General features: G+C 37.7%; 1 protein-coding gene across 1 annotated transcript in view; it reads right to left on the bottom strand.

The window, feature by feature from the left end:
* The window catches only part of WWTR1 (WW domain containing transcription regulator 1), a 77,879-nt gene that overhangs the window by 24,629 nt on the left and 26,379 nt on the right, over positions 1-26,871 (bottom strand). The window contains exon 2 of the mRNA XM_055723353.1: positions 8,578-8,714. Within this exon, the coding sequence (XP_055579328.1) occupies positions 8,578-8,714 (137 nt within the window). The remainder of the gene's footprint in view (positions 1-8,577; positions 8,715-26,871) is intronic.

The following is a 26,871-nucleotide window of genomic DNA, read 5'->3' as shown; positions in this document are numbered from 1 at the left end:
TTTTGAGAGGTCAAAAGGTAACTATGGAAAAATCAACTGGTCTTCAGTAAGCTTAAATTCACTAGGCAGAGTTTGGCACTAACAGCATTAACATTTCTACAGTTCTGCAAACAAAGGAAAAATATAAAAAGCTCAAATCTACCACTCTATGATAAAGGAGACTGCATATAATACAGCAGGTGAAAAGTATTCACCATTCTAGCAGACGCACTCAGGATGGCCTTGAATTCAGTTCTCTTGGGGAAAACCAAACTTACTTTGCACAAAATTAAGTAAGTCTCTTCAATAAACAGCTATTACACAATTCACCAGCTCAGATAAGAACAAGAAAAAATATGGAGCTAAGATCCAAACCTGGACTATGTGGCCACAGTTTAATTGCAGTCCATGGAATTACAGCTATTTAGTTCACATCTCAAGTCAGACCTATGTAATTTTCTTTTTCCAGTTAATGGAAAATAGAAAAAAATACCCTTTTATTGCTTTTTTTTACTTCTAAATTAATAATGATATTCTAGTGAATTAGGTCTTATGACATCGTAGGAGACCTTTTTGTTCGTCACTTTATTGGATACATACTAAGCAAGGGCTTACATACTTTGCGGGCAAGAGACTCTGCAAGTTGCAGAAGCCAAAACATGCAAGCATAAATTGCTTCTGACATATGCGTTGAACTGATTGTACCAATCTTTATTATTTTACTATCAGAAGTGTCTGGATGCAACTGTGGATCTTTTTTCTCTACGCCCTTTACAGGCAGCCCAGAGCCTAATTCATATGAACTGGCCAACATCAGGTGTCACGCAACACACACTGATGAAAAAAAAATGTCTACAGAGGTTTGTTCTTTTTTTTTAAAAAAAAAAAAAGTACGAACCCAGCCATATTACAGTTTTGACTTTAGTCACGACATTGTGAAGAAAAAAAAGACTAGGCTCCCCTCCTTTTCTCTCTCTGCTTCTGCCAACAAAGAACTGCTTGTTTCACTTATTTCCCAGAAACAGCATTAGCCTTCCAACAAGGTCAGCAAAAAATACTGCTTTTCAGTTCTGGTGCATTTTGTTCCAAAAATCTGTAAAGTATTAAACCAAGAAGTTGTACTATCCCAGTGCACAGAGACTCCTTTATTCAGATTTCTGGGCTGAAAATAGCTATACAGAAATTTCTCAACAGTTTCAACTGTTAGTTCTGTGATATTCATATTTAACTGATCTTTCCTGTCTTCGATGATTCAAGCTTAAAAAAAACACCAAACAAACCACCTGCAGGTGCAGCATCAAAGCTATGATCTAGCAGGAAGTTATTTAAAAGATTAGAGATTTACTCTGTAAGCACTTCTAACAATACATCAATAACAACAAATAAGGCAGGGGCTGCTTGACTGGAGAGACAGCTTTAATGCTAATGATCAATTACTGATGACTACTATTATTTAAAGTATTTATTAAATTATTTTTACTTTTGTTTCATGCAATCTTCAGCTTTTGCATTTCATTCACTTTGGAACTATGAAAATGACACTGCACTCCTGTAGTGGCACGTTTGGATTACTGCTTGCATCGAAGGGAAATGCTTACAACAACAGGAATTTCTTTGTTAAAATAAAAGTAAAAATTACTAGATTTTGAAACAATACCAACATCTCATTTGAACACATCAACCTTTAACATAACATAAATATCAGATTTACTAGATAGTCAGCTGCCGCTTTAAAGGCATGTGTCCTTTGAGATACTTGGATTTAATCTATTTGACACTGAAGTTGATTCTCATTAGTCTCTGGAACTATTAGCCATTGTCCTTAAAACATAAATAAATTACTCCATTTGAAATATGCCTGATAAATTACTTCTCAGAGTTTTTAATTGCAAATAACAAAAAAAAAACCCCAAACATTCTTTTCCAGAGCTGTGTCATAAAACTCTCATTTCCACAGAACATACAGGTCTTCTACAATGCTTTCAGCTCTCCTGTATGTATTATTTCATTAACCAAAAGCAGATGCCAAAATTATTCACACTGACCACAAATGAATTGTGTCCACTTCTTTCAGGATATCCAGTAATTAAAAATGACCTGGAACAGGAAGCCTTTCCACTGTGCAGGTGGTGTGAGGGTATGGGCTACACAGAGGGAAAAACAGGTTCCTCTCAGTGTTACATATTTGCAGCCAAACTTCCAGCCAATGCAAACCAAGTCTTGCAAAATATAGACCATTTAACGTATGTTAGTTATCACTAAAACACGTACCACCTGTTCTTAAACACTTTGGGAGTTTCTGTTTTATTATCTCCAGAGGCTCACTTTGACACAGTAACCAAAACAGCATTTTATCATCCTCAAACAATAGTAGCTACACCTCTTTTATCGTGGCAGGATATGGAAACTTTGGTTCATGTGTTTATTACTCTTAGACAGGATTATTGCATTATTTTATTGGTTGGATTTCCTGGCTGATTAAAAAATAAAATAAAATGAAAGCAGAGGGCAAAGTGCCATAACTCCCAGTTATATCCAGACTCAATTAGATTACCCTTAGCAATACAGCTGAAAGTTAAACTTTTTAGATCCACAGATGAATTTCTGTAACAAACAGTTGTCAATGCAAGAGGCTCTTCATGTTAAATTCTACTGCATAATACATAATGTCTTTCACCTTAGACAACCAGTATTTTTAACAGTTAAAACCATCCTGCTTGCATCAGTTGGGTCACGCCTGCTGTTGGATCTTGATAAATTAAGTTTCTAAGGTATGGAGCTTTCTCTTTTTCAGTGGTGGGGAATAAGCAAATAGTTCATCTAAAGTTTGACACAGTAAGTTCATATGGTTGAACTCACAGGATCAGTGCATACACTGACCGTAAACAAATTAACGTTGGGCTTTCCAATGTTTTATGCCTGAAATGCTTCATGTATAAAATGGAGATAAATATTACCTGCCTCTACCACAGATGTGATATGCTGTTTTCTTTTTTTGTACTCTATATCTACACATGATCTGATCAGGTGAAAGTGCAGGTGTTGAGTGCAAATGAAAGTCTATGTAGTACCCTGCTCCCTCTGCCAGAAATTACTTGCCACTCTTAAGTGCGTTATTACATGTGCTGAAACTCCACCACTTGGTGCTGACCACACAGTAACAGTTCTGTTTATGGTGCCAGCCTCTCACCTCACAAAAGCGTGAGAACTGCACCGGGAGACTCTGATTTGCCGCAAAGGTTTTTGACAGCTGACTGCATAAAGCCCTCAGCACCTGGTTTGATCTCATAGTAGACTGCTTTGAGCAGGAGGTTGGGTTAGAGACCTCCCAAGGCCCCTTCCCACCTGAATTATTCTGTGATGGCTACAACCTTAAATTTTGCAAAGCCCCGACACTCAGCCACATGTGGAAACTTATCCAGCTTCTTTCCTTACTTCAGAATAGGCATCCTTACTGTTGCAAGTTCATAACATCATTAATTATCTTCCAGCAGCTGTCCCTCAATTCAGGACATCTGAATGAGTACAGTTTCTTATAATACCCCTTTGAGGATGCCACTAGCAGACAACTGATAAAAAAACAGCAGTACAGAGATAAATTAAAACAATCTGCTCCTGATACATACACAGCATGGGAACACTGGAAACCTCAGGAACTGTAACATAATGACATAACATTAACATGCTCACATCTTTATTATCTTTTTTCCTGCGAATTTACACATTAATGAATTCACCTTGACAGAACCTGAGAGAACATATAGTTATGAGGTATTATGTAAGAGTTCAGAATTAAGAGTGATCTGGGTACATTTTGTGAAGGCAGGGTTAGCTGGGCCAATAGACACTATGCATCAAGATGATACTTTACAAGTCACGAAATTATCACATTATCAATCATCATCATAGAATAGCCCAGGTTGGAAGGGACCTTGAAAAATTATCTTGTCCAAACTTACGTGGAAAATAATAGATTATAAGGGGAAAAAACAGACAGGGTAAGGGAAGATGGTTCAGCTCTAATGCTTAAGGGTTCTACACAAACATAGATAGCTCTGCTCGTCTCTGTGCTTCAGTCCTTGTCACTTCTTCCCTGAGCCAGCTGATACATGATTGCAGCTTTTAAAAGCCTTTCTACCCATCAGTCCTATCTCTGTAAAAAGTGTGATGAGTCACACAAGTTCTCTTGTATACCAGAAGTGGAAAATGCAAAGTGGTAAAACCAGGCACGCACTTCTGTTATTGCTGATGCTGGATGGTCCACTGTGAAGTGAGACACAGAGATGACAGTGGTAGCCTGGCACCAGGGAGCATCAGGGACATCCAGCCAGGACTTTGGTGAGTTTAGTTAGACCAAACACACTTTTTAACCACAGTTTCTAGTTAGAGAAATTGAAAGCCCCTAACCATGCCCAAATAAACTCAAAGGCATTTTGTGAAGTGACAGCGTGCCCCAAAACTCTCAAACCACCAAACTCTGGGCACTACTTAACATACAGCTTAATCACTCACACAGGACCTAGAATAACTGTGCCTTGCAGTCTACAGCTGTTATTTGTTGTGAGGCCTAAATTCTACAACTAACTGTACCATAATGCCACTTTGGCCCGAAGATCTTCTGAGGTTTTTCTGCAGATAGAGTCTGTTCCTTAAAAAGCTTGTAGGAAAAGAACTCGCACATATAAATTCAAGCTAATTTATAGAGAAAACATAAACACTATCAGAGGGTTTTATTATTTTATGTCACAATAAGTTGCAAACTGTTAAACTTGAGAAACATTTAAATGAAGACCAGATTGTGCTCACCAACTGGATGAAGAGTACAACCACAAAAGAAATCTCTTTTTAAAGAGTTCAAAGCAAGCAGGATGAAAATAACAATGGGTTTGAGTGTTGCATAATGTAAAATAGAGAAGGATTACAAAACAAGTAGCATTTCATTAAAAATTGTTGCAAAAGAAACTTTTAAAAGGATCTGGGTTTTTCCCCCTAGAACTTGCTACACATAGGGAAAAACTATCCTCCCCAATCCTCTTACACCAGTGACTTCCATTAAGGCAGAACAGCTTCCCTAGCTTGGACTTAGGCACTTCCAGAAAACAATTTAGTTATTTAAGTCAGGCAGTAGTTTGACCATTAGCTTAGGTGCACTGCAACTGCTCTCTCCTTCCTTTCATTCACAGTAAGACCATGGAGCTCCATCTCCTAATTGAGGGACCTAGGTTAGATGCCTAAAATAAGGGTGTACAGATACCTCTCCTTCCACATACAGTCTTTGATTCTACCATAGTAATGGAGTTGATTGGCAATAGACAATTAATACATAGTTACAAGATTCCTGTCAATGTCATCCTTTCCTTAGTATATCCATCCACAGACTGTCTTAGAAGAACAACAAAGGTAAAATAATTAGAAAAAGAAAACTGAACAAGTTTGAATATATGCTAGCCTGCAATAACATGCTTTTAGTCTCTGGGGCAAGTTTCTCTCTTCATTCATAAAGCTTCGCTGAATTTAGTGGTGGCGTGTAAATGAGCATAGAAATGAGCCTAGCATGTGTAAGTCTTCCATAAATTTAAGGTGTATCAAAGGAAGAAATATCTTCAAATGCCTTTGTTATGTAACATTTTAAAAGCAATACTTTAAACATTAGTGAGAAAACTAACACTGCTAAAGTTAAAGAAAACCAGTAAGTGTAGCTCAAAAACAGACAACATAAAAACCATAGCCAGAAAAAAGGTTCAAAAATACAGCAGTATGTCTACTAATTTCATTCAGTTTTCACTATACATTTCTCTGTGTCTCAGGCATAGGCATACTATGATTTGGTATCACATAGTCACACTGTGCTTTTGACAGAATGTTTACAACTGCCTTTGTACACTTCCAAGCACATATTGCTGAAAGGAGTTCATAAAAGTAACAAGCTGTACAGAAGAGACCACCATATTTTCCTTTTCTTCATAAGCAGCACAGCAAGGAAAACACGTGTTAGTAAACAGAAGTGCAGACCAGTACGTAGACCTGGAACACTTAGATCCTTTTCTTTCAAGTGGCACGTCTTCAAAAGAAAACTTTCTGTTAATTCCTACAGTACCAAAAAATGCTAAGGCAAAAGACAGATGCATAGACTTAATTTGCTAAAAAGTTACAAAATTATGGCCAGAAGAGTATCTTAACTTGGAATACAATTTCCATTTCTCCTCTGATGTCTGTAAGATGTTGGCACAATCAGTTCTGGCTTAGAGGTCTGACTGACAGACCAACAAATTGCACACTTCTATGTCTGAGCAAGACTCCAGAAAGCAGCTTTAGCAGTAGCACTGCTAGCATCACAAAAGAGCAGGAAGACCTCCCTTTTGGCCAAGGTAATTTCAAAACAAGAGATGTTTTACTTCAGTACTGGAAACTGCACTCACAGGTATTTTAAACTGTCACACAAATATTCAGAGGCTACTGTATTCTGTTCAGATTATTGCTATCTCGCAGTTTGTGTGTGTGGATATACATATCTACACACACACAGAGTTTCTACATTAAATCTTTTAAAATGCATTTTTAAACAAAATAGTGTCACACGATGTGTTCGAACAGGTGGATTGGGAAATCAGGGACTGTGATGCTGAATTTAGTAATAAGTGCTGAAAGTGCTACTCAGCTGTGCGAACAGATTTGCTTGCTCTCAAAGTGTCACAGCATGTCTTTTGAAAGCCACCAGAATGTGAAAAAGGACACCAAAACACGCTGACAAAATATTTTCTTGATTAAATAAATATGGACATTGTGGAAATTTTTACACACTGCTTCTAGTGGGCTAAAGTTTAGGAAATTCAATCACAGATCTGAACCATTAAGCCAAGCATTGTATAAATACCTACCAAAAGTAGAAGCTCATCTATAAATGTGAAGGGCACTGAATGAAATAGTCTGTGTTTGATATGACAGATTTTGAAGTTTGTGGAAATGCCCCTGTTGGGCACCTGAAGTCCCTTCAAGAACAGACTGTTAATTGAGTATGCTTTTATTTTAATCCTTTGTATCCCATGAAAGACCATTCTCTAAAATTCAGTATACACGTATTTCAGTACAGGATTTGGTTTTGATTCACTTGCACTGACACACTGAGGGAAAAAGCTTGCTGTACACTGTCCTGATTTATGGTACCTCCTTTGTTTTTTAATTGGAGAGAATGTAACAGATGTCAACACAAGCTGAGGAGCTGGTATGAACAAAAACCCCCACTGTCCTATTCTTACCTCTTGGCCATTTTGGAATTGCTATAAACAGATTGACCTAAACGCAGCTGTGGTTTGAAGCAACATGTGCAGAGCAGTTGTTAGCTTTACAATGTAGTATGACACACTGCAGTACACCCTAACCTTCCAGATTTTACTCAGGTTCCTTCTTCACATATATGCTCTCCTGATACAATCTGCTACTGTCTGCTAAATCACACAGCATAGCCCACACCTTTTACTGAATATATTCAAGCAGGACAGTTGTTGAGAGAAAGGTATCAGAAAGAAATGAAGTTTGTTACCTCAGGGGACAGCCTAAGGTGTTTATTAGCAATTTAAGACAAAAATATTGTATATTGCATTACTGCTATTGGTGACTATTGGCAGTCAAATGTTCACGTTCCAAGAAAATGGTAAAGACACAGCCCTGACGAACCACACTGCAAATGAATAATCATGAAATCATGAGACCAACTTATCAAAAATTAACCTGAACAAGAATCTGGTCTGTGTTTTTAAGACTACCTGTTTGACATAGTTTTGTGATCTTTAGCCTGTAAGCTGACCTATCTGTTCCTCAGTTTCTTGAGTGGTAGAAAAGTTAAAGCTGCAGCAGGGAAATATTAGGGATTATTTGTAATTCTCAATTACACATGAAAATGTTTTCTTCCATTTACATTTTCTCTTTAAAATTTTCAGAGTTTTCACTGCTTTATTTTCACTAAGGCTCCTGTCTGGCAAAATCAGAGGAATGTAGATCATGCTTAAACTTAAGCCTGAACTGCTACGGAGGACCAGCAATGAAACCACACCATTTATAGAAAGTCTTTAGGTAATTCATACTGCAAAACAGGCTTCTTAGTATTTTGCAAGTAATTTCCAGTGCAGAACCTAGCTATGCAAACCACCACCCCACACCATAAACAAACAAATAAGCAAACTAGGTACAATCTCTGACCTGAGGAAACACAGCAAAGACTGCAGACTGATCACTTAAAAGCACTCTGCATAGTAAGCTTTGGAAATTATATGGTAGGCTTGTAGAGATTTACACTACCTCTGAATGAAAAAGCACAGAAAGACCTTATTTTTCTATGTTCAATACTGCATCAAAATTTTGTCACAGAAGCTCTAAAATAAAACGCATGAGATGTTAGAACTTCACCTCAAACAGTACAAATTCACTTGCTGCAAAATCTACAAAGGGAAAAACAAGAAAAGGAAGTGGAGAACATTAGGCCTGATAGCAGAATAGAGGTACCCATCTTGAAGCAAAAATTACTGTGGCAAACAGATTAGTCAAAGGTGGCTCTCCTCTCTCCTTTGTATTTTCATCAGAGAGATGACATCCAGTACTCACCGAGATTCGGCTGAGACATTGCCATAGATCTCTGTGGTACTGGTGTGGAAGCAGCTGCAGGATGTTGGCTCATGTGATTCAGTGGTTGGTTCATAGTTTTTCGAGGATCTTGCCATGTTGTAATTTTTTCTATGTGACTGAGAAAGAAAAGATAAAACACAATATTAACACAAAATATCCAAGTATATTATACACATGGTTAGCAATAATGTCATCAAAATTCCATTTGCTTTTCTCATCCCACATTTTTCTACCCTCCTCATCTCACCCTAACCCATTTGAAATTATCTATCATCTTGTCATTTATTTTTTCTTGATCTTCTGCCCCTGCTATTCTAACTTTTATGCAACACTGCTGAATAATTACTTTTACTTGAACAACTGGTGAATTCTATGACAATATTGAAAATCTGTAATACATGCACATCTTCAAAATTATTTAATTTTACAAAAGTTATTTACTCTTATCCTACCAGTCTTTTTCTACACACTCAAATATATGACTGTTCTTCACTCAGCAATGTAACATCATTCTGCTGAGTTCTGAAAAGACAAGTGTTTGTCTTGCCAAATCCAGCTGCTTTGTTCCTTACCACACCATGGAAACTAGTCTGTCTCTATGCCTCCAAGGATATCAGAATATATGCTCATTACAAAAAGGGACAGATTATGTCCTCCTGACTTATGTGTCATCACCAATTTCTCTGTAAAGGCACTACCAGTTTTTATTGCAATGTAGGTCAACGACGTATCTACTGCTCTAGTATGTAAACACTCGTGTACCTGTATTACCCTGAAAACAACGGAGTAGTGCACAAATCTGCGTCAGATTTTGCAGTGAGGTAACTATAAAGTGTGACCTCTGTACAATATTTTTGCCACAGAATACAGTGGTGAAGGAACTGTGATTTTGTTGCAACTGAAGGTTTTCACTGAATGTATCAGTTTTGAAAGAAACTTACCAGGACAAGGATTTTAAAAGCATCAGCATGTAATTCTATTTTGAAACAAGAAAAGAAAAAGGAACTATCTTAAAGCAATCTATTGTCTGGTATGTATCTAAGGATTACCTGGTTCTGTGTCCAGCTTTCACCCAACTGACTAACTAGGCTCTTGATTACTGGCTGGACTTGCATGGGTTTTCCTCTACTATTTTTTTGTTAGAAAACTTTACAAGAGGCAAGATTTTAAGAAGAATATTTTAAGAAGGATAAAAATTTAAATATTCTCTGTCTGGAAAATCATTCCAATACACCTTTCGTAAAAGCACAGTCTAACATCATTTTTACTGAACTCATCATTGAGTTCATCTACTGAACTCATCAACTCATCATTGTAACTTTCACCTACATTATTAGCATTGCCATTACTGCTGTGACTACTCCACACTTTCAGACTCAGCTGATCACCAGTACTATTTCACAAGCAAGCTTCCATCTCTTGTGATGTTACCACGTCCAAACTCTTTACAGTAAGTCTCTGGTATTGGCAAAAATAACATGACTTGCTATATGTGGGTCTTGCGCACAGATTCACAGCATTGTAGATATTTAGGAAAGAACACAATAGCAGGAATGCTTGGTAGCAGTCTATGACAGTAACTATGATTTTTTTTTGTCTTGCACTTTTAATACAGCATCATTGGGTTTACTGAAACTGTAAAAAATTTCAAATCATATCGGGCTTAGGTAACAGAAGTCATTAAAAATATTCTTCAGTAATAGAGTTTATATAGTGCTGACAGTAAACATTATCATCAGCCCAGCAAAATCTTGTCCAATTAATGACTTTGAAAAAAACTTCTTAAGAACAGTACTATGTTAAAATTATCCTCAATATATTTTAAAAGCCAAACAGTAATTACTCTTTCAGAAACACATTTGGCATAAACACTTCCTGTTGAAACACCTGATTCCTGATCACTGAATTAGGATGAAATGAGCTGTAGTTCTGTGAAGAAGCTTCTTTCCACATTGTACCATGCGATAGTTCTCCATCCCTTTCTTGTTTTAAAGTATGCCTGCTTAAAATGTCCTGCCTACAAAGGATTACAAAGAGCAGCTGTGCCATTTATTCTCCTTGGAGTTACGTGTCTTTTCTTGATTACTGACATAGTGAGGCAGTCAGCACTAATCCAAGGCAGTGAGCATTAAGTCAGCACAAAACATGAAGAAACACATAATCCAGAATCAATAAACGAAGGTGTATTGTGTAAATTAGCACCTTTCTAGGATGTAACTTTACTGCCTTGCAGATTTCCTCCTATTTCATTTGAAATAAGACCTGTAAATTTAAAATATTCAATCAAGTTTTAATAAATTCATAAAGCTTCTTCTCACATAAAACTGCTTATAAGAAAAGATAAAAACGTTCTGCAAATTGCTATGCAAAGCAACCAGTCAAGAAACCGTACCTGAAAACTAATATGCTTTTGTTCAAAACCCCTTTTATCCTTTTTATAGAGAAAACAATCTGTACTTCAATTATACATGTGAGAAGCAGGGCAATGACAACCATTCAGCAATGCTTTTTAACTTACAGAACTGAAAAATTGACCAAAAAGCCTAAGGATCATAGATCTTAAAGAATCCAACTGCAGTTAAAACAAAACAAAAAACAAATCACACCAAAATAAATTAAAAAAACCACAACACACTGGAATTTTCTTTGTAAGCCTGGTAACTTCTCAGCAGCCACAGCCAGGATTCACGAGTGGCCTTGCTTACCCTTCTTGGTGTCATCCTGGCAGCATACAAACATACCTTCTTCATTAAAAAACGTGCTGACAGAGCATCTGAAACAGAACCCTCGAACACGGCATTAACACTATGATTCAAGATCAAGTGATAGTTGGTTGTTACTAGAATTTATTACTATGACCACTAAACTGATTTGGTTTTATCCAGTTATTAAAGAAAAGACTGTTAAACATTAGACAAAGCTTATTTAACATCTTAATATAGTGGAATTGAAACCCCAACAATTCCCTAAAATCAGACAGACTCTAAAATAAAGGGCTTGGTTTCAGGCCAGAGAAGCCTCCTCCCAGCCCGTTTCCATTGTTTATGTAAAACCCTATGCTCCCACTCCCTTTACGCCTTTATTTCTGCATAGGTATTGAAAAGGTTACGTTAAACCTTTGCAGAACGCAGTACTGGTTCATTCCACTTGGAATGTACTGGATTTATATTGGGATAACAGATTTTGGCCCAGTATCTTTTTATTTATACAGGAGAATAAAAGAAAATGTAGCAGTGTCAGAAATTAGCCTTTTTTAGATTCTTACAGCCTCCTGGGCATCAGAACTGACAAAGTTCAATTCAGAACAGCCTCTTTTTTTCTTAAAGGCCAACAGGTGAAACATTAAACATTACAGGTGGATTTCAAACACTAAAATACAGAATACTGTCCTAAAATTCATGACCTTCATCATTAAAACCAATTAAATGGCATTTACCGGTCTACAACCAAATGGCAGGCAGGTGGGCTCCCATCCCTGACCCCATTACGTTTGGTAATGCATAGGGTATTGAGCAGCCAGATCAGAGTCAGTCGCCAGGAGCAGGCATAAGAGCAGGATTTAGCTCTGGACTGTCCATAGGACTAGGATTTTTTAAAAAGCAAATTACAATACAGTCCAGTGATAGAGTGAGTTGCACTGAAGCTGTGCTTTCATGACTGGCTGAGGACAAGCCAAGTCCATGCTGCTGCTGAGAGGGGAAGTCTCATATCCCTAGCCCACACGTTCTCATCCCTTCTCTTGGACTGACAGCAGTAATCCTGCAGTTGTGCTGTCCACCAGATCAGGCTAAGCAAGCCCTTGTGGCTAATACTAATTTCTTATTTTTTCTGTTTTGCTGATTCTGTTGTTGCTGCACTATCATCCAACCAGCTGTACAGTTGCATGAGGAAGGAAAAGTCGATTTGGAGCCTCAGTGGTAGAACAGCAGCATTTCTGATTGTGAAATCACACCCTTTTACCACTGTTTCTTTCAACCCCAGGAAAAAATAATTTTGCTCATATGTGTGAAGTTTCATTGTAATGCAGACTATTTATTCAGCTCTGAAATGTGTATCTGTACAGAAGGAAGAAAAACACTATGGAGAAATCCCCTTTTAAATATCCTTGTCTGGGATTGTATCAATCCATCTGTTCCTTGTTTTATTATTTCCAGAACTACTTTTTTTTTCCCCCCCCCAGAAGGATTTTCTTCTTGGCATACATCACAGCCTACAACGAGACAGAAAACAAAGCTTCAGACAAAAAGTAACATGGGTGAGAAATCTTGCCTGCACTGTTAAACTGTAGTACATGGGCGACCCACTTGGAAGACAGTAAAATTTTTACTTCTCCCAGCATCTGAGCTTTACACTGGTACTGGACAAAGACTAAGCATTTAATTTCCAGGATCACAGAGATAACGAGGTATCACTGTGTTACACCCCTGGTCTAACTGCTGCCTAAGGCACTGACTTGTACACTAGTTTTACCTGCTTTATCAATGGAATTATATGGTTATAAATCACTTCACACACGTAATTCTGGTGTAGTAGCATCTATACAGAAAGATAACCCATTACACTACATCTATCTAAATTAATACTTAATAAATACCATAAAAATGTCTTCACTCAGTCCTAACAGTTATATTCTGTTTCTTTAAGTGGTAAGAAGTTTCCACTTCCCTTAAGAAAAAAGCATCTTTCTATTACCACCAGTTTATGCTTTTAATTTTTGCAGTTCCCTGCAAATGATAACATTTTCAAAAGTCTTTCATAAAATAGCTCAAAAGTTATGCAAATAATGTTATTTAATTTCACTTATAATTTTTGCTTTTCTTTTTCCCCTAAAAGGGGGAGAAGAAAATAGGAGATGGAACAGTAACATGATTTTTCTTTATAAATGTATACAAATAAAAAGTGCTGATCACATTTAAATATACTTTCTGTAACAAGTATTACTATACTGATTGCTCAACCAAAAATGAAGCTGAAACTCAATGTCGAACAATTCTGATAAATGCTAACTTTGTGAGTGCTCTAAATCGCTAATTATTTGCTCTTTTATTATTAATATATTTTACTATTATTATATATATTTTTATTACCTCTTACTGCATGACATTTTCTGTTCATCATCTACACACATTATCTAAAGAGACAGTCTAAGAAGAGTTTGGGAGAGAATTAGTGAAACAGTTCTTAGCTGTAGATTTTGAAGATAACTGCCTCCATTACATGTGTATGAATCCAAAGAGGAGGACCCTCAAACTTAAAAGATACCTTGCCTAATCTATAATATTGAAGATTCACTATGAAGTAGAAACTGCTATGACAGAATGTAACGAACTGTTAAGACTGGTTTTTATAAGATTCTTATTTCAGGAATATTCAAACACATGATAAAGTAGCTCCAAAATACATGTTCAAATTCTTACTTTCAAGTTTTTCAGAAACAATCTTTGCATTTTTTATTATTGTAAATTCCAGTACCAAAGCAGGCCTTTTCTCAACAAGGTCTTCATTTGCAAATAAGCAGGGTAGGAAAGAGACATTAATTTTAAGTCCTATTCCTGCATCACAGATGAGACTGACGGGGGGGGTCTTCATAGACAAACAAGAAGTTTCAGTGTTCCCACTGAAATCAGGGAAAGTTAAGTAGTTCCAACTCAAATGAGATACACCCAAGTTTCTGTCAAACACGACACAGAACATGCCACTACAAACACCACCCCAATCATGGCATTCACATCCAGTAAGTCCTATCAGTACGTGGTAAACTGTATCATAACAGTGGCCCCTCATCAGAGGGGGATTAAAGCAAAGCTCGGATCTAAACAACTCAGTTATTTTACTAGGACTTTTTCATTGTGCTCCAACTGTTCTACCTCAGGCTTATGTGAAATGGTTCCTGTTTGGATCTCTGCTTCCCACTCTGAAATACCAACGTTCTTCAGAATTTGTGCTACTGCAGGATACTGCACTTTTTAACTGCCAGGCTTTAATCCCCGACTTCCACTGCACCCTTGCCAACACAGCTCAGTTAGCTTAAACTAGCAAGCAGCAACATGAAGCGTACTAATTCTTTCTGCTTGTATTAACTCCAACAACAAACATATCTCAGCGGGTTCTATTTTCAGACTTTTTTTTTCTTGTATTAGGAAATTCAGACCTACTAATCTAAAAAGGTTGAAGGGGAATTGAGGAGAAAGGATCGATTCAAAGTACATTATTCTGTAAGCAAGCTCTCACCTGAAATAACACAAACTTAAGAGTTTGGCTAATGCTGTAGTATTCATATGGGTCCCTTTGTCAGGGCTTTGTCACACTGACTGAGAGACTGGATTTTGTAACTGAGCCACATCAAAGTAAAGCTGCTTCAGGGGAAGTGGGAAACTGATGACTCATCAGCACCACCAGCCCTCATGCTCTGACTCATGAACGGCTCCAAACAGGCCCATGGCTCAGGCTGCTGGAGCATGGCCAGCCATCCGCTTCCGGCTACCCAACCATGGCTCAACATTGGGAAATCTGTTTACCTCTCTGCAAGCAGAGCCAAGTCATTGCCCAACCTCTTCTCTCTGTCTCTCTGTTCCTTGTAAACAAAAAAGGGACAAAAAGGAAGCTTGTCTCAAGTAAGAGTCCACTCGCAGCGCTGTGACACTATGTGATGTGGCAGATACACTTTTATACAGATGGAAAATCTTTTAAATTTAAGAAAATTCCCTTGGGCCCACAACATCCCAGTCTATTGTGTAAGCTTGGTCATGGTACTGCAGCGTAATTTCTGGTAAAACTACAGGCAGAGCCAAGCCATACAGTACTACAGTAACCATTATACAGGATCTAGCAGCGAAAGAGAAACTGTGTGTAAGCTTTCAGTGCCTTAGAAACTTACTTTAAAACATGCTGCTATAAAACCTAAAAAAATCTATTGACGCATACACCAGAGATGCTCCCAGTAACGACAGGAAGAGCTTCCCCCTCCTGCCCTGCCGCTGGCTTCAGCCACACACTCAGACAGGGCTCCCTATCACAGGGCAAAGTGGGTTTTCTCCCCTGAGCAGGGGCTAGTAATTTTGGCCCCCCTCTCTGATCCTGATGGAAACCACCATTGGTACAAGTCAGGTGACCCAGGATTCCTGAGACACCACAACCCACATGAGCAGCCAACCTTCACTGTCACCACCAGTTCAGCATGGCCCCAGGACAGCCTGAAGACAGTGGAAATAACGAAATAAAATTCACATTCATTTTCATCAACACCTTCCTCTGTGTAGGGGCACCACCCACAAGGGTGCTAAGCATTCAGCCCTTCAAAACATAAAAGGTTCAGCAGAGTTTAAAGTTATTGCCTGCCTTGCGATACACTTCATGGGACCAAACACAACATCACAGTCAGTTCTGCACCTTGCTCATTCCCACCTTCTGCTACCTCCTCAGTTCAGCTGGTACCACTGGTTTAGGCCATGGACAGCAACTCAAATCAGCAAAGTCATCCAGACTGAAAAGAGACCTAATAATTATTAATAAAATGGATCAACTTAGCACAAATTAAGGGCTGCTACAAAAATTACAGTGAGTAACTGGTCAAGGCAGGAACTCTTCACACATTTCCCTGCGGGCTGTCACACTGGGGTAGATAAAATATCAGCTTTCCAGAGATAAAGACCTTCAGCAGAGACCTGCATGCCACTTCCTCCCCAACAGCTATTCTGACTGCAGAGCTCGCTATCCCTGGAGAGTCATCCCCGCACTTCCAATGCCATTTGCTGCTTCCACCCTTCAGCTGTGCTACAGTTTTGTGGAGCTGCACTATAATCCAGGTTCACAAAGTCAAGTGGGTTAGAAAGAACCCTGTATAAGGAGGTAACTGTAAGCTCAAGCAGTTGCATTTGCTACCCTTTACACACACGAAGTCCCCTCACCTACTTTTCAGCAACTATCTTTTATAATCTAATAGGGTGACTTACAGCAGAGATGAAAGAAACCTGTACTATTACCATTACTGTTGTTTCCTTTACAAGACGAGCCATGGCCTGTTCAGTATACTGCAACCCCTCATACCTTCAGGCACTTGCTTGTTGCCCAAAAGGAGCTTAGAGGACTAACCTCACAACACAACAGGCAATTGCTAAATAGAACTGCATTTGTATTTACTCCTGAATTCACAGGAACCTGTTTCTGTGTAAAAAGGAATCAAGAGTAAACTATTTCCAATTATTTTATAAATTAAATTTATTTAAAAACTTCAGTCTAATTCAAATATTCAACAACTGATGGTCTGGGAAAAGATTCATATGGTACATTCACATTAAAAAAAATTAATAGTATCAAGAGCAAATCAAGACTTCATCTTGCATACACCAACTGAGAAGTAACGTGCATTATCATACTCATTAATTACAGCGGTACCTACTAGCCACACCTTCACTTGCACCAAACAATAAATGCCAATTGTTTACTGTACTCATCAGCCATGGTTCATATATCTCTAAAAAAACTTGTCAACTCCCGGAAGGTAGACAGCAACCCACCACTAAGACAGTCCCTCATTTCCTCTCCTATGGAAGAGTATTCAAATAGAGTAGCTTGCTTTTATCCTTCCCAGTACCTTTTATACAACAGTATCTTTTACCACATCAGCTGCATCTGCAAACAGGTCACTGGTTTTACATTCTCTACGGCTCTGCCTTGTGAGTTCCCTCAGAATTCTTAAATGTTCTTAAATGTTTTCTCCTTTGCTCTACTTTTAAACTTATTTCACACTCTAGTCCCTTTCACTAGGGTTTGACTTCACAACTGCACCAAATCAGCTTTAGATGGCATTTAGTGCAGATTGTTTTAAAGATCCTGCCTACTAAAAGGGAAACAGTCAAACAGATGAGGGAGTTTGGTGAGCTGTGCAGTAGACTGGAGGGAAAGGAAACAGACTTACCAAGAAGCAGAAATAAACAAACAAACAAAAATCTCAGCTTCCTGATAATTTACTTCAAAAAGGTTAAAAAAAAGCAGCATCTCTTGTATTCTCAGTGGTGAGAATGAAGATCCTTTTTCTTTGACTATAAACTCTGGGTAGCTTTTCACAACCGTTGTTGTATTTGAGCGAGTTGGGGAACAGTTGATCCAGGTTGTTCACAGATAATGAGTTTGGAAGAGTCTCGTTTGGTTTTCACTTACTGTTAGAGAACATCAGATACATAAGTACGTTTCTAGTTCCAAAACTGTTTTGACATAAAAGCGATTTACAATAAATTTTCTTTCTGCTCCCTGGGTTTTACTAAATGTTGAGTATTTCAAAAAATACTTCTTCCAGGCTTCATGCAGTGTAAATTTTAGAGCCTTTTTTTCTAAATATGGTGCTGTTAAACATACTTTAAAAGTTTGTTTTCAACCTACAGTTCAAGTGAAATTTGTTTTTAGCCATGCGATTTTTTCACTTCAGTTACTCCTTGCCAGGTGGAGTTACATAGTAATAAAAAAGAAAGTGTAAAGGTACCCAAATTAACTCAGTCATTTCTCACAGTAATGTAGACAGAATCAGGGATCAACATTTTGAAAAGCCGATCTACTCATTCTACCGGTTAAAACTACATAGTACTTTGAGATTTTCAAATGTTAAATTAATTAGCTGGAGTATGAAGTCATGATTTTTTTAAATGTATTTCTTGAGAACTGCTTCACTAGCCTCACAATCTTGTTAATTGGTAAAAGGCTAGTATCATCAACAACTTAAAAATCTTAGCTCTGTTCTTTGTGGCCTTCATGTCTTGCAGTCACACGTGAGCAAAACTTAAGACATGAATCAAATGGAAATTATTTTTAGCTTTAGAAACAATTACCCTATGTGCACATGTCCAATTCCCACAGAAATTAATGGAATTTATGTGTATATATACACAATATACTTATCGTACTGTGCTAAAAAAAATAATAGCATAAAGGTCTTTCACTATACTGGATTTTGACATCATGCAAGTGAATAATAAGCACTGAAGCAAATATCAAAGAACTAATATCCTTTGTCATTAAACAGGGAATTCAGAAACCATCACCAGAATTTGAAGAAATAAAATCTACTTAGTACAGTCTTAATTTATGAAAAAAACATTAAGTTACAGGATTCCAATTCACCCCCAAAAACACATATGAAGTGACTTTCAGAAGTACGACTTTAACCCTCCAAGGTAAATGGAAAAAAAAAGTACACAAATACTGAGTCCCATGTAACAATTAGGATGAAAAAAAATTACTGTGCATATGGAAGTATATTTTTTTTCCTTATGAAAACTTTTGATCTCATTTCCCTCACACACTTCAAAATGCTTTCCAGGCCTAGTCTGTTCCTAGGAAGCTTCAAAAGGAAAAGGGTGAGATGCACTGTTAACAGAAAAATTAAAATATTGTTTGGGGTAAAAAATTAACTCACAAATCAGTATTTTTAAATGCTTACCAACAGCAGTTACATTATCAGTGTGTTTAGAAACCTCCAAACCCACTGTTCACTACAGAAACACCAACAGCTCCCTAAGGATCGCAGCAGCGGGCCTGCTATAATACCACCATGAATGCCTTGTCTTAAGGTGGTTAGTTTGATCAAGGGTTGGGCCAGGAATCTCTGAAGGGGGTGAAGAGGATTAAGGAAGTTCTATAAGTAAGCGATATTTTACAGCAGCTTATGGCAGCTGTTGGAACTGGTGGGAGGACTGCCTGGGGGGTGCCACAACAGCTAGCAAAATTCTTCCTCACCAGACCATACGCCGCCTGTCACCCTCAGCACTGTCCCTGCCCCTCGTCTTACCAAGGTCACCTCATACTAACAACCGTTGGTTCTACAGACCTGGGGACACACTTCACTTATTGCCGTCATCTTTCTCATACTGAAAGGAGGAAGAATTAACTGCTCATTTTAAAAAGTAAGAAACATTTTGGATCATATCAGTAATAAAACTGTACATATACTATGTGCTTCCTTGGAAATTAAAAGGGAATTTGTGAATGCTTCTTTGTAAGAATCCTCCATTAAGCACTCTTTAATTTTTAAGAAAATACTGATGGGGTAATTAATTCTCAATCTCAAGTAGCTTTAGTTTTATAAGATGAACCTTTAGTATTGGATATAGAATCACAAAATGGTTTGGGTTGAAAGGGACCTTTTAAAAGACAATCTAGTTCAACCACTCTGCAGTGAGTGGGGACCTCTTCAAGCACATGATGTTGCCCACAGTCCGTTCAGCCTGACCTTGAATTTATTGTAATTGATACTATAAAAATAATCTATATTTCTTTGGAAAAAGTCTATTCTGTCTTCTCCATGGTCATTATACACACAAAAGAAGGGCAGAACACAGTTCAGTACCTGGATGAGAATACACTGTTCCGTCTGTAGCAAACAGTTGGATTCCTCTTCCTTTGCCATGCTTCTTTACCCCTTCTCTCACCATGGACTGGAAAATGTCAAGAACCAAGTTCTGCTCCTCATCACAACATGAAAAGGCTTTATAGAAACTACAGTACCATGTCCTAATATCATGCACCCACTCATGCATTTGATAACTCATTAAGTAGACTGCAACAGTCCTCACAACATGGGAACTATCTTCCCAACATGTAAGAGACTGTCTTGTTTCTTCTCTTAAAAACATAAAGCTTGGAGTTCATACAATAAATTCAGTACAACAGCCCAATTTTTATGGCATGTCACTTTACAGCTCTGCTAAAAGGCAAACTTAAGTGGAAATGGGACTGAGTTAAATTATGATCTGAATCACATCCTGTTAAAGACAATGAGCTTCAGTCTGGCATGAGCCCACACAGAACATGTTTGGAGAAAAATCTTGATTGACATAGACAGTTTACATGCCAGACTGTGCAGACAAAGCATCAATTTCATTAGGTTTGCAGTTGTCTTAGTCTTTTCTTTCAGCTTATGTTTACATTACACACACACAAAAAGGAATGTGAAAAGTTTAATACAATGAACCAAAATAACACACTCTGTATTAGCTTCTTTTGGTCCTCTCATGGTTGTATATTGTGATACTGTTGTTAATTATATACTCACATACTATTTTTCCAGAGAGGGCCTGCTTTACCTACTAAGTGTATTTGACTATCCAAAGGTGAAGTCACCGATGTGCTATTATGCATTTTCTTTATGTAGCACGCAGCTTCATCCTGTATTTACTGCAAAATTCTGAAACTCCAGTTCATGACAGATGTAATAACCTATCTTTGAAAAATAACAAGTAAATCATCACAGTGCAACTTCAGAGATTTCCATTCAGTTTTGCAAGGCTCTCCCCGTTTTACAGATCAGGAGTTCAACATATTTTGAAGTACCCAGTAATTTCAGGTAGCACATTGAAACATCTAAGCCCTCACCTCACAAAACAGGTATCGCGCTTGTGTTCAAAGCACAGCCTCCGGTGACTTCAGCTATCACTGTGCCTGGCTTATTCAGAAATCACAGAGTGGGGGGCCGAATTAGTGTAGGTTGGTGGGGGGTTCTTTCTTTCAAACACATACACCCTTTCATGCAGTTAAATGGAGACAAAAATCCATTTTCATAAAGCGAGCACTAAAACAGATGAACACAAGATAAAGTAGAGCCTTTCTTTAGGCTATCTTGTACAGATACAGTAATTTACAAAAATATTTTCAGCAAATACTGGGTAAAAATGGCATTCCCCACAGACAACATTTATCACATCCTTCTCTTGCAGCTTTATCACCTGAAACAACCACATGAAAAGTGAATACTATGTGCAGAACAAGCATTTCTCCATTAGTCTGACATTTTCCAACATCATATGATGAAAAGTAGATAGGTCTGGTTCTCTTTGAGGTACTCAAAGGAGAATGCTTTTACCTTCTCTCCCATATACACAAGTGGAATGTGGATTTATTTTTAGATGAGTATCATCTCCTCTAAGAAGATATGTGAGAAAGAACAAGTTCTTTTTAAAAAAACACAGTGATGGTACTACACAAGAACCTAGACAGGATGAGTTAAGACTACTGGTGTATTATGACTGGCTAAGTACAGACACAGAGTATCTGTCTGGCACTGGCCTGCATCCAGGGTCACACTGCAGGCATATGGTACAGAGTGCTGGTAAACTTGACAAATAGGTTAAGATTCTCCTTTCATGGCACAATACTTTGAGGTAGGAGAGTCAGATAGTTACAGTGTGTTTCCTGCTATTTAGCACAGGTGACTTGACTAACATATTGATGCTCCTTGACGTTTCCAAGCCTCTGGGACACTTGGGCTGTTGCAAATAAAACAACATATAGATTTAAAGTCTGTTCTATTTTTCTGTGGTTCTAAATTACAAATAACACATAAGGCAGTTTTAAGGTCACAATCCCTTCTCGGCAGATTACATTAAAAAAAAACAAACATAAGCAGGTAGCCTACACTTGGCTAACAGTATCCCTCTGGTTTCATGGCCACAGCACTGCAGAAAGGGGTGGTCTACCAGGCATGGCACTCTCATCACCTCCTTTGTGTCAGTTCCGAGAGCCATGTGGTGGCAAGGTGAAATGAATGAATGCTGGTCAACTTGTTGAACCTATAGAAATAAACCTTGCTGACTATTTCAGTTATATTAACAGAATGATCTGACTGACCCTGCCAGCCCCATGACTGCTAGTCAAAACAAAACCAAGAAAAAGGGTTGGAAATACAAAGGCAGGGCCAGGCCACTCCTTGCAGCAGTGCCCTGCAGCCAGAACTGCTTAAATTGTGTGATGGCTGGGTTAGCTTCAGTCTATTTCATACTCAGTTGTGGTCTAGTGATTCCTGACAGACGCGGGAAGAATGGGAAAGATGAATGGAAATCTACAGTGATATTTTCATTTTATACCAAAAATAGACAAACACATGCTTTACTTCATTTTTAGTATGAAGAACTTTTACAGCTTTCCTCTTTTAAATGGAAGATATTTGCCTATTCTTAGGGCACTCTCAAAGCACTCACTGGCAGTCAAGAGTGTTGCTAGTCCACGCTTACAGCTGCTGCAAAGCACTGTGGGTGGCCCCTATTGATATCCTTGAAACAACTGGTGGTAGGCAGCCAGAACAGCTGCTTAACACTATTTTCTAGCTTCAGCATTTTAATTATCTGCTGACATTATTCACTGCTAGTCAGGAAAGCAAAAAAGTTTGCCTTACTCAAAAGCAAAATGTTAGTAATATTTTGCAAAAGGTCATGTGCACAGTATATACATATGAAGAGAAAATATTTATGAGGTGCAAGAGCTTAAAGCTGCATGCTATTGATGTCATTTACACTGTTCAGCAGCTGGAAGGAATAAGATTTTATCACTCATTATATCACTAGAAGCGGACAAACATAAAACCCAGTATCTCTCAATCACTTCTCCCTTGGAAGCCCAGAAATTAATCACTAACATTCAATAGCTCAACTATTCATTACTGTAGTAGGTTCAAGTGACCATCTACAGTATTTCAACCTGCAGGTTTAGCTAATAAAATTCATGGCACTTGCTTTTTTCAAATGCCGATAATGTTTCATGAAAATTTCATGAAGCTGTAACAAGGAGACACAATGTAATTATTAAAGTGATTGAACCACAGACTTTGTTCTCCTACTGCACGTTCATCAAAATTTCTAAATCTTGAAGCTGGAACATTGCAGAAGTATTTGAATATTTATTATCCTAAGTACTAATTAAAATAACTTCCTTGGTAAAAACGGTTGCCCTTTTGCTGAATTAGTTTCAGCATTATTTGCTACTGTGAAGAGAACTTTAAGAATGTCCTGCTAAGCTTCCCTGTAACTGACTGATTCCATTGTTGGTATACACTGAGGACTCAAAAAACATTAAACTAGTTATACAAATGGAAACAAAACACCCTTTGAGTTCTATTGATAACTTAACCTTTAGAATTTGGATGAAATCCCAATTCTTGAAAGGAAAAAAAGGTACTAAATGAAACTATTGTATAGAGAATTCTTATGGGATTTTTTAATGTATACAATAAATAACTGCATTAATGCATTTGTTTACTGGATGAGTGCCTCTAGTACTCATTTAACGAGGCATATTAATGATTCTATTAAAACCACTTTTATTTTATTTGGGGGGGGAAATGTAATAATCTGAAGACAAAGTATTCCTTTGTGAGAGGCACAAGACATTTTCAGATTCATGAAGTTACAGAAATTCTTAAATAGGTTACAGAATGAAAAATAAAATTAACTGTCCCTCAGCTGAGCTAGGGGGCTATAATCAGGTTTTGTTGTGAATGCCTCTATTTACTAATATAAATGCCATGTCAACAGTGCCCATATTTATGAACAATCAGGGTTTACATACATAAAATATAAAATTATGCTGTCTTGTAACAAGAAAGGGAGCAGCAGACAAATCTAATACATATTGTTTTACTACCAAGCTGTCATTTCTAGACAAGCTGATATTATTGTCACACATTCTGCATTCCAGTAAAAATAAATGAACAAACAAGACCAACACACACACCTTTCAACTAAGCAGAATCCCCTTACAGGGAAATAATAAAAATCTTCCCCAGGCAAGAACAGAGAGTAGGACAGACAAGCAACCCAGAACAAAACAGGACATAAAATCCCTAGAAAGTTATAGAAAAATTCTCTTTTAAAGTTGCATCCCACTGCACCGGCCAGAGGCAGAGATATGTATGACGCTGAAGAATATGGTCCCAGAATTCTCTTCTGCAGTCTATATTTTTATTTCATGTTTTGCTTTCTGAGTCTGACAGAAAAATCACCATTAATGTCTCCAGAGTATTGTACATTGTACATGTGCATAAAAAAATGGGGTATTTTTCTAGTACCAGTGCCCTTTTGATCAGAGAATTAATAGGGTTGAACTCATTATCATAAGACAAATTTAAATCTCTGTTTGTGTTTCTCTTTGTAATTTGAAGAATAACTGTCAAGAGCTTCAGATCACTGCAATATATGCAAACACTTTTTTTTAAAAGGTTTTTGCTGCAGAAATAAATTATTTTCTACTCCAAAAGTAGACATATCTGCAATCCTACCTACCTTCTGGTTTTGATAAGATACAGGGACCAGCATTTTGTAAAAAGAAAACAGAATGGTGTTACCACAGCCTCTAGAATTTCTTTCCACAAACGCACAGTAGTTGTTCTTTTTCCTATGACAAGCTGTCTTTTTCCAGTTCTGCTTGGTCAGAGTTTCCAAACAATAACGTGAATCGCCTTGAGCAATATATTTCCCAAACAGCCGATTCTCCTTCACTGCAAGCCAAGCACTCTGGCTCAAAATACGCACATTTGTGCAAAGCAGTTCCTGGTACTGCAACTCTAATTCAGAGATCACTCTCACAACCTCAGTTTTCAGGTCAGTACATTTACTAAGCTCCAAAAAAAGCCAAAAATAGCTTCTGCTCTCTGAACTTTACAGGCAGAAATCTTTGTATTTTAATATGAATGACAATGGCTACAGCACAACAAACATGCATAGCCAAACCAAATACTAAAATATATTTTTTGTTTATCCTCAAAGCCCCAAATCCTTAATTCTTCAGGTCAAAATTTACATCTTGTCAATAATACTAACTAGCTTGCCAAAGTCACTTCAGCAAAAGCATTTTCTGCAAAAATCATGTTTAAAAACAAAGCTTCATTCGTTGTATCACAAATTTAACTATTCAGGTGAATAAAATTACTTTGGATGTATATTTATCCACCACAATAGCAGCTCTGAGGTAGCCAGAATTATTTTAAATTTCAAGTCCCTCAAATCTCTCAGTGTTTTACAATGTATTTTTTGTCACTGGAAAATTGTCAGGAACAACTTTGTGACTGTTCACTGTAAATGCTGAAATTTTATTAACTTGCCAGCGATGCAACGCACCACACTTATTTTGCAGATTTATTTAATGAAAGAAGCACACACTGAAAAAAGAGCAACTCACAGTTGCATTAAAAGATCATTTGCTGCCAGTGGAAGCAAATCTTATATTGATTTCACTGGGAGCGATGCTTCTGCAAGGAGTACGGAATCCCTTAAAGGGATAAGAATCTGTGCTTCACACTGCTTATCTAACCACCAAACTCCAGTTTTTGGTCCCTGCTCTCCTTTCAGTGTTATATGGCATAGAGTAAGAAGCATTCTTTCAGACTTATGTGTCTGAAGATACACAAACACTTCTAAATTTCTTTTATAATGTGCAATATGTATGTAAGGAGATGGACACATGGTTACTGGACAGAGTTGCCCAAGCATTTTCACAAGGTTTGAGAAAACTGCTCTCCCGCACTTGTGCCTGCACCAACTAGCCCGCTAGTGAGTAGTAACTACATACAGATGACATTCTTGCAGACAATCATAGCCAAATGGGTGGAGGATCCATACATAGTTGAAAAACAACCAACTAACCAGCTTGCCCCACTCCCAAGCCCAACCCTACAAACCCAAAACTTTTAGATCTCTATCAGAAAGTGGAAAAAAGTTAAGAGTCTGGATGATATGGGTAGAGAAAGAGGGTATTAGGATGCCTTTGACGTTTCCTCTGTAAAATAAATTCAATGGGAGAAAATCTGCTTCATTTAAACTAATACAGAGACACCCGTAAACTTGGAATGGATCAGGCCTTCATCTTACTACTTCTATTTGGACCATTTTTATCACTACTGAGAATACAGTAAGGACAAAAGACAATTCAGGACAAACATAATTTTTAACAGACAGAAGGTAGAACATAATATTGCCCTCTTTGTAAGTCCTCATAAGGTGAGGAAAAGGAAAGCAAGCAACCAAAATCAAGTGATGTATGCTAAAGAAAATGGAGCATAGCTCTTTTCCCTCGGATTAAGAAAAAATCCATTAGGATTCCTCATATTCAAAACACTCTCAGGACCTGAAGAAACATCTCATGGACTCTATGAAAATCATTACAAAAACCTGTCTCTCAGTAACACCTTCTCTAGTATTCCATGTAACTCATTTAGAGGGCTCCCTCAGAACACTGGAAAATTTCAAAGGGTTCAATCTCTTATGAGGTATATGCACACACAAGAAAAATCCCAGCACTTCTTCCAGTGAATTCACTCACAGGAAGCAAATTAAAACTGGTCAAATTTCTTATAGCATCCGTGAGTTTACATGTTTTTATTATCACCTTGCTTTTGATTTTGAAGGCCACCTTACAATATATTAAAAAAAAGGTTTAATATAGTTCTTTTCACAGTCATCACTGGTTATCCACTGCCTTCTGCTCACACAACTCATGGGTTTTGTGCTGTGAGGTCCC

This window comes from Falco cherrug, chromosome 11 (assembly GCF_023634085.1).
Source record: "Falco cherrug isolate bFalChe1 chromosome 11, bFalChe1.pri, whole genome shotgun sequence".
Taxonomy (NCBI): Eukaryota; Metazoa; Chordata; class Aves; order Falconiformes; family Falconidae; genus Falco; species Falco cherrug.
Note: the sequence above shows the minus strand (reverse complement) of the source record. Positions and strands in the feature narration are given on the sequence as shown.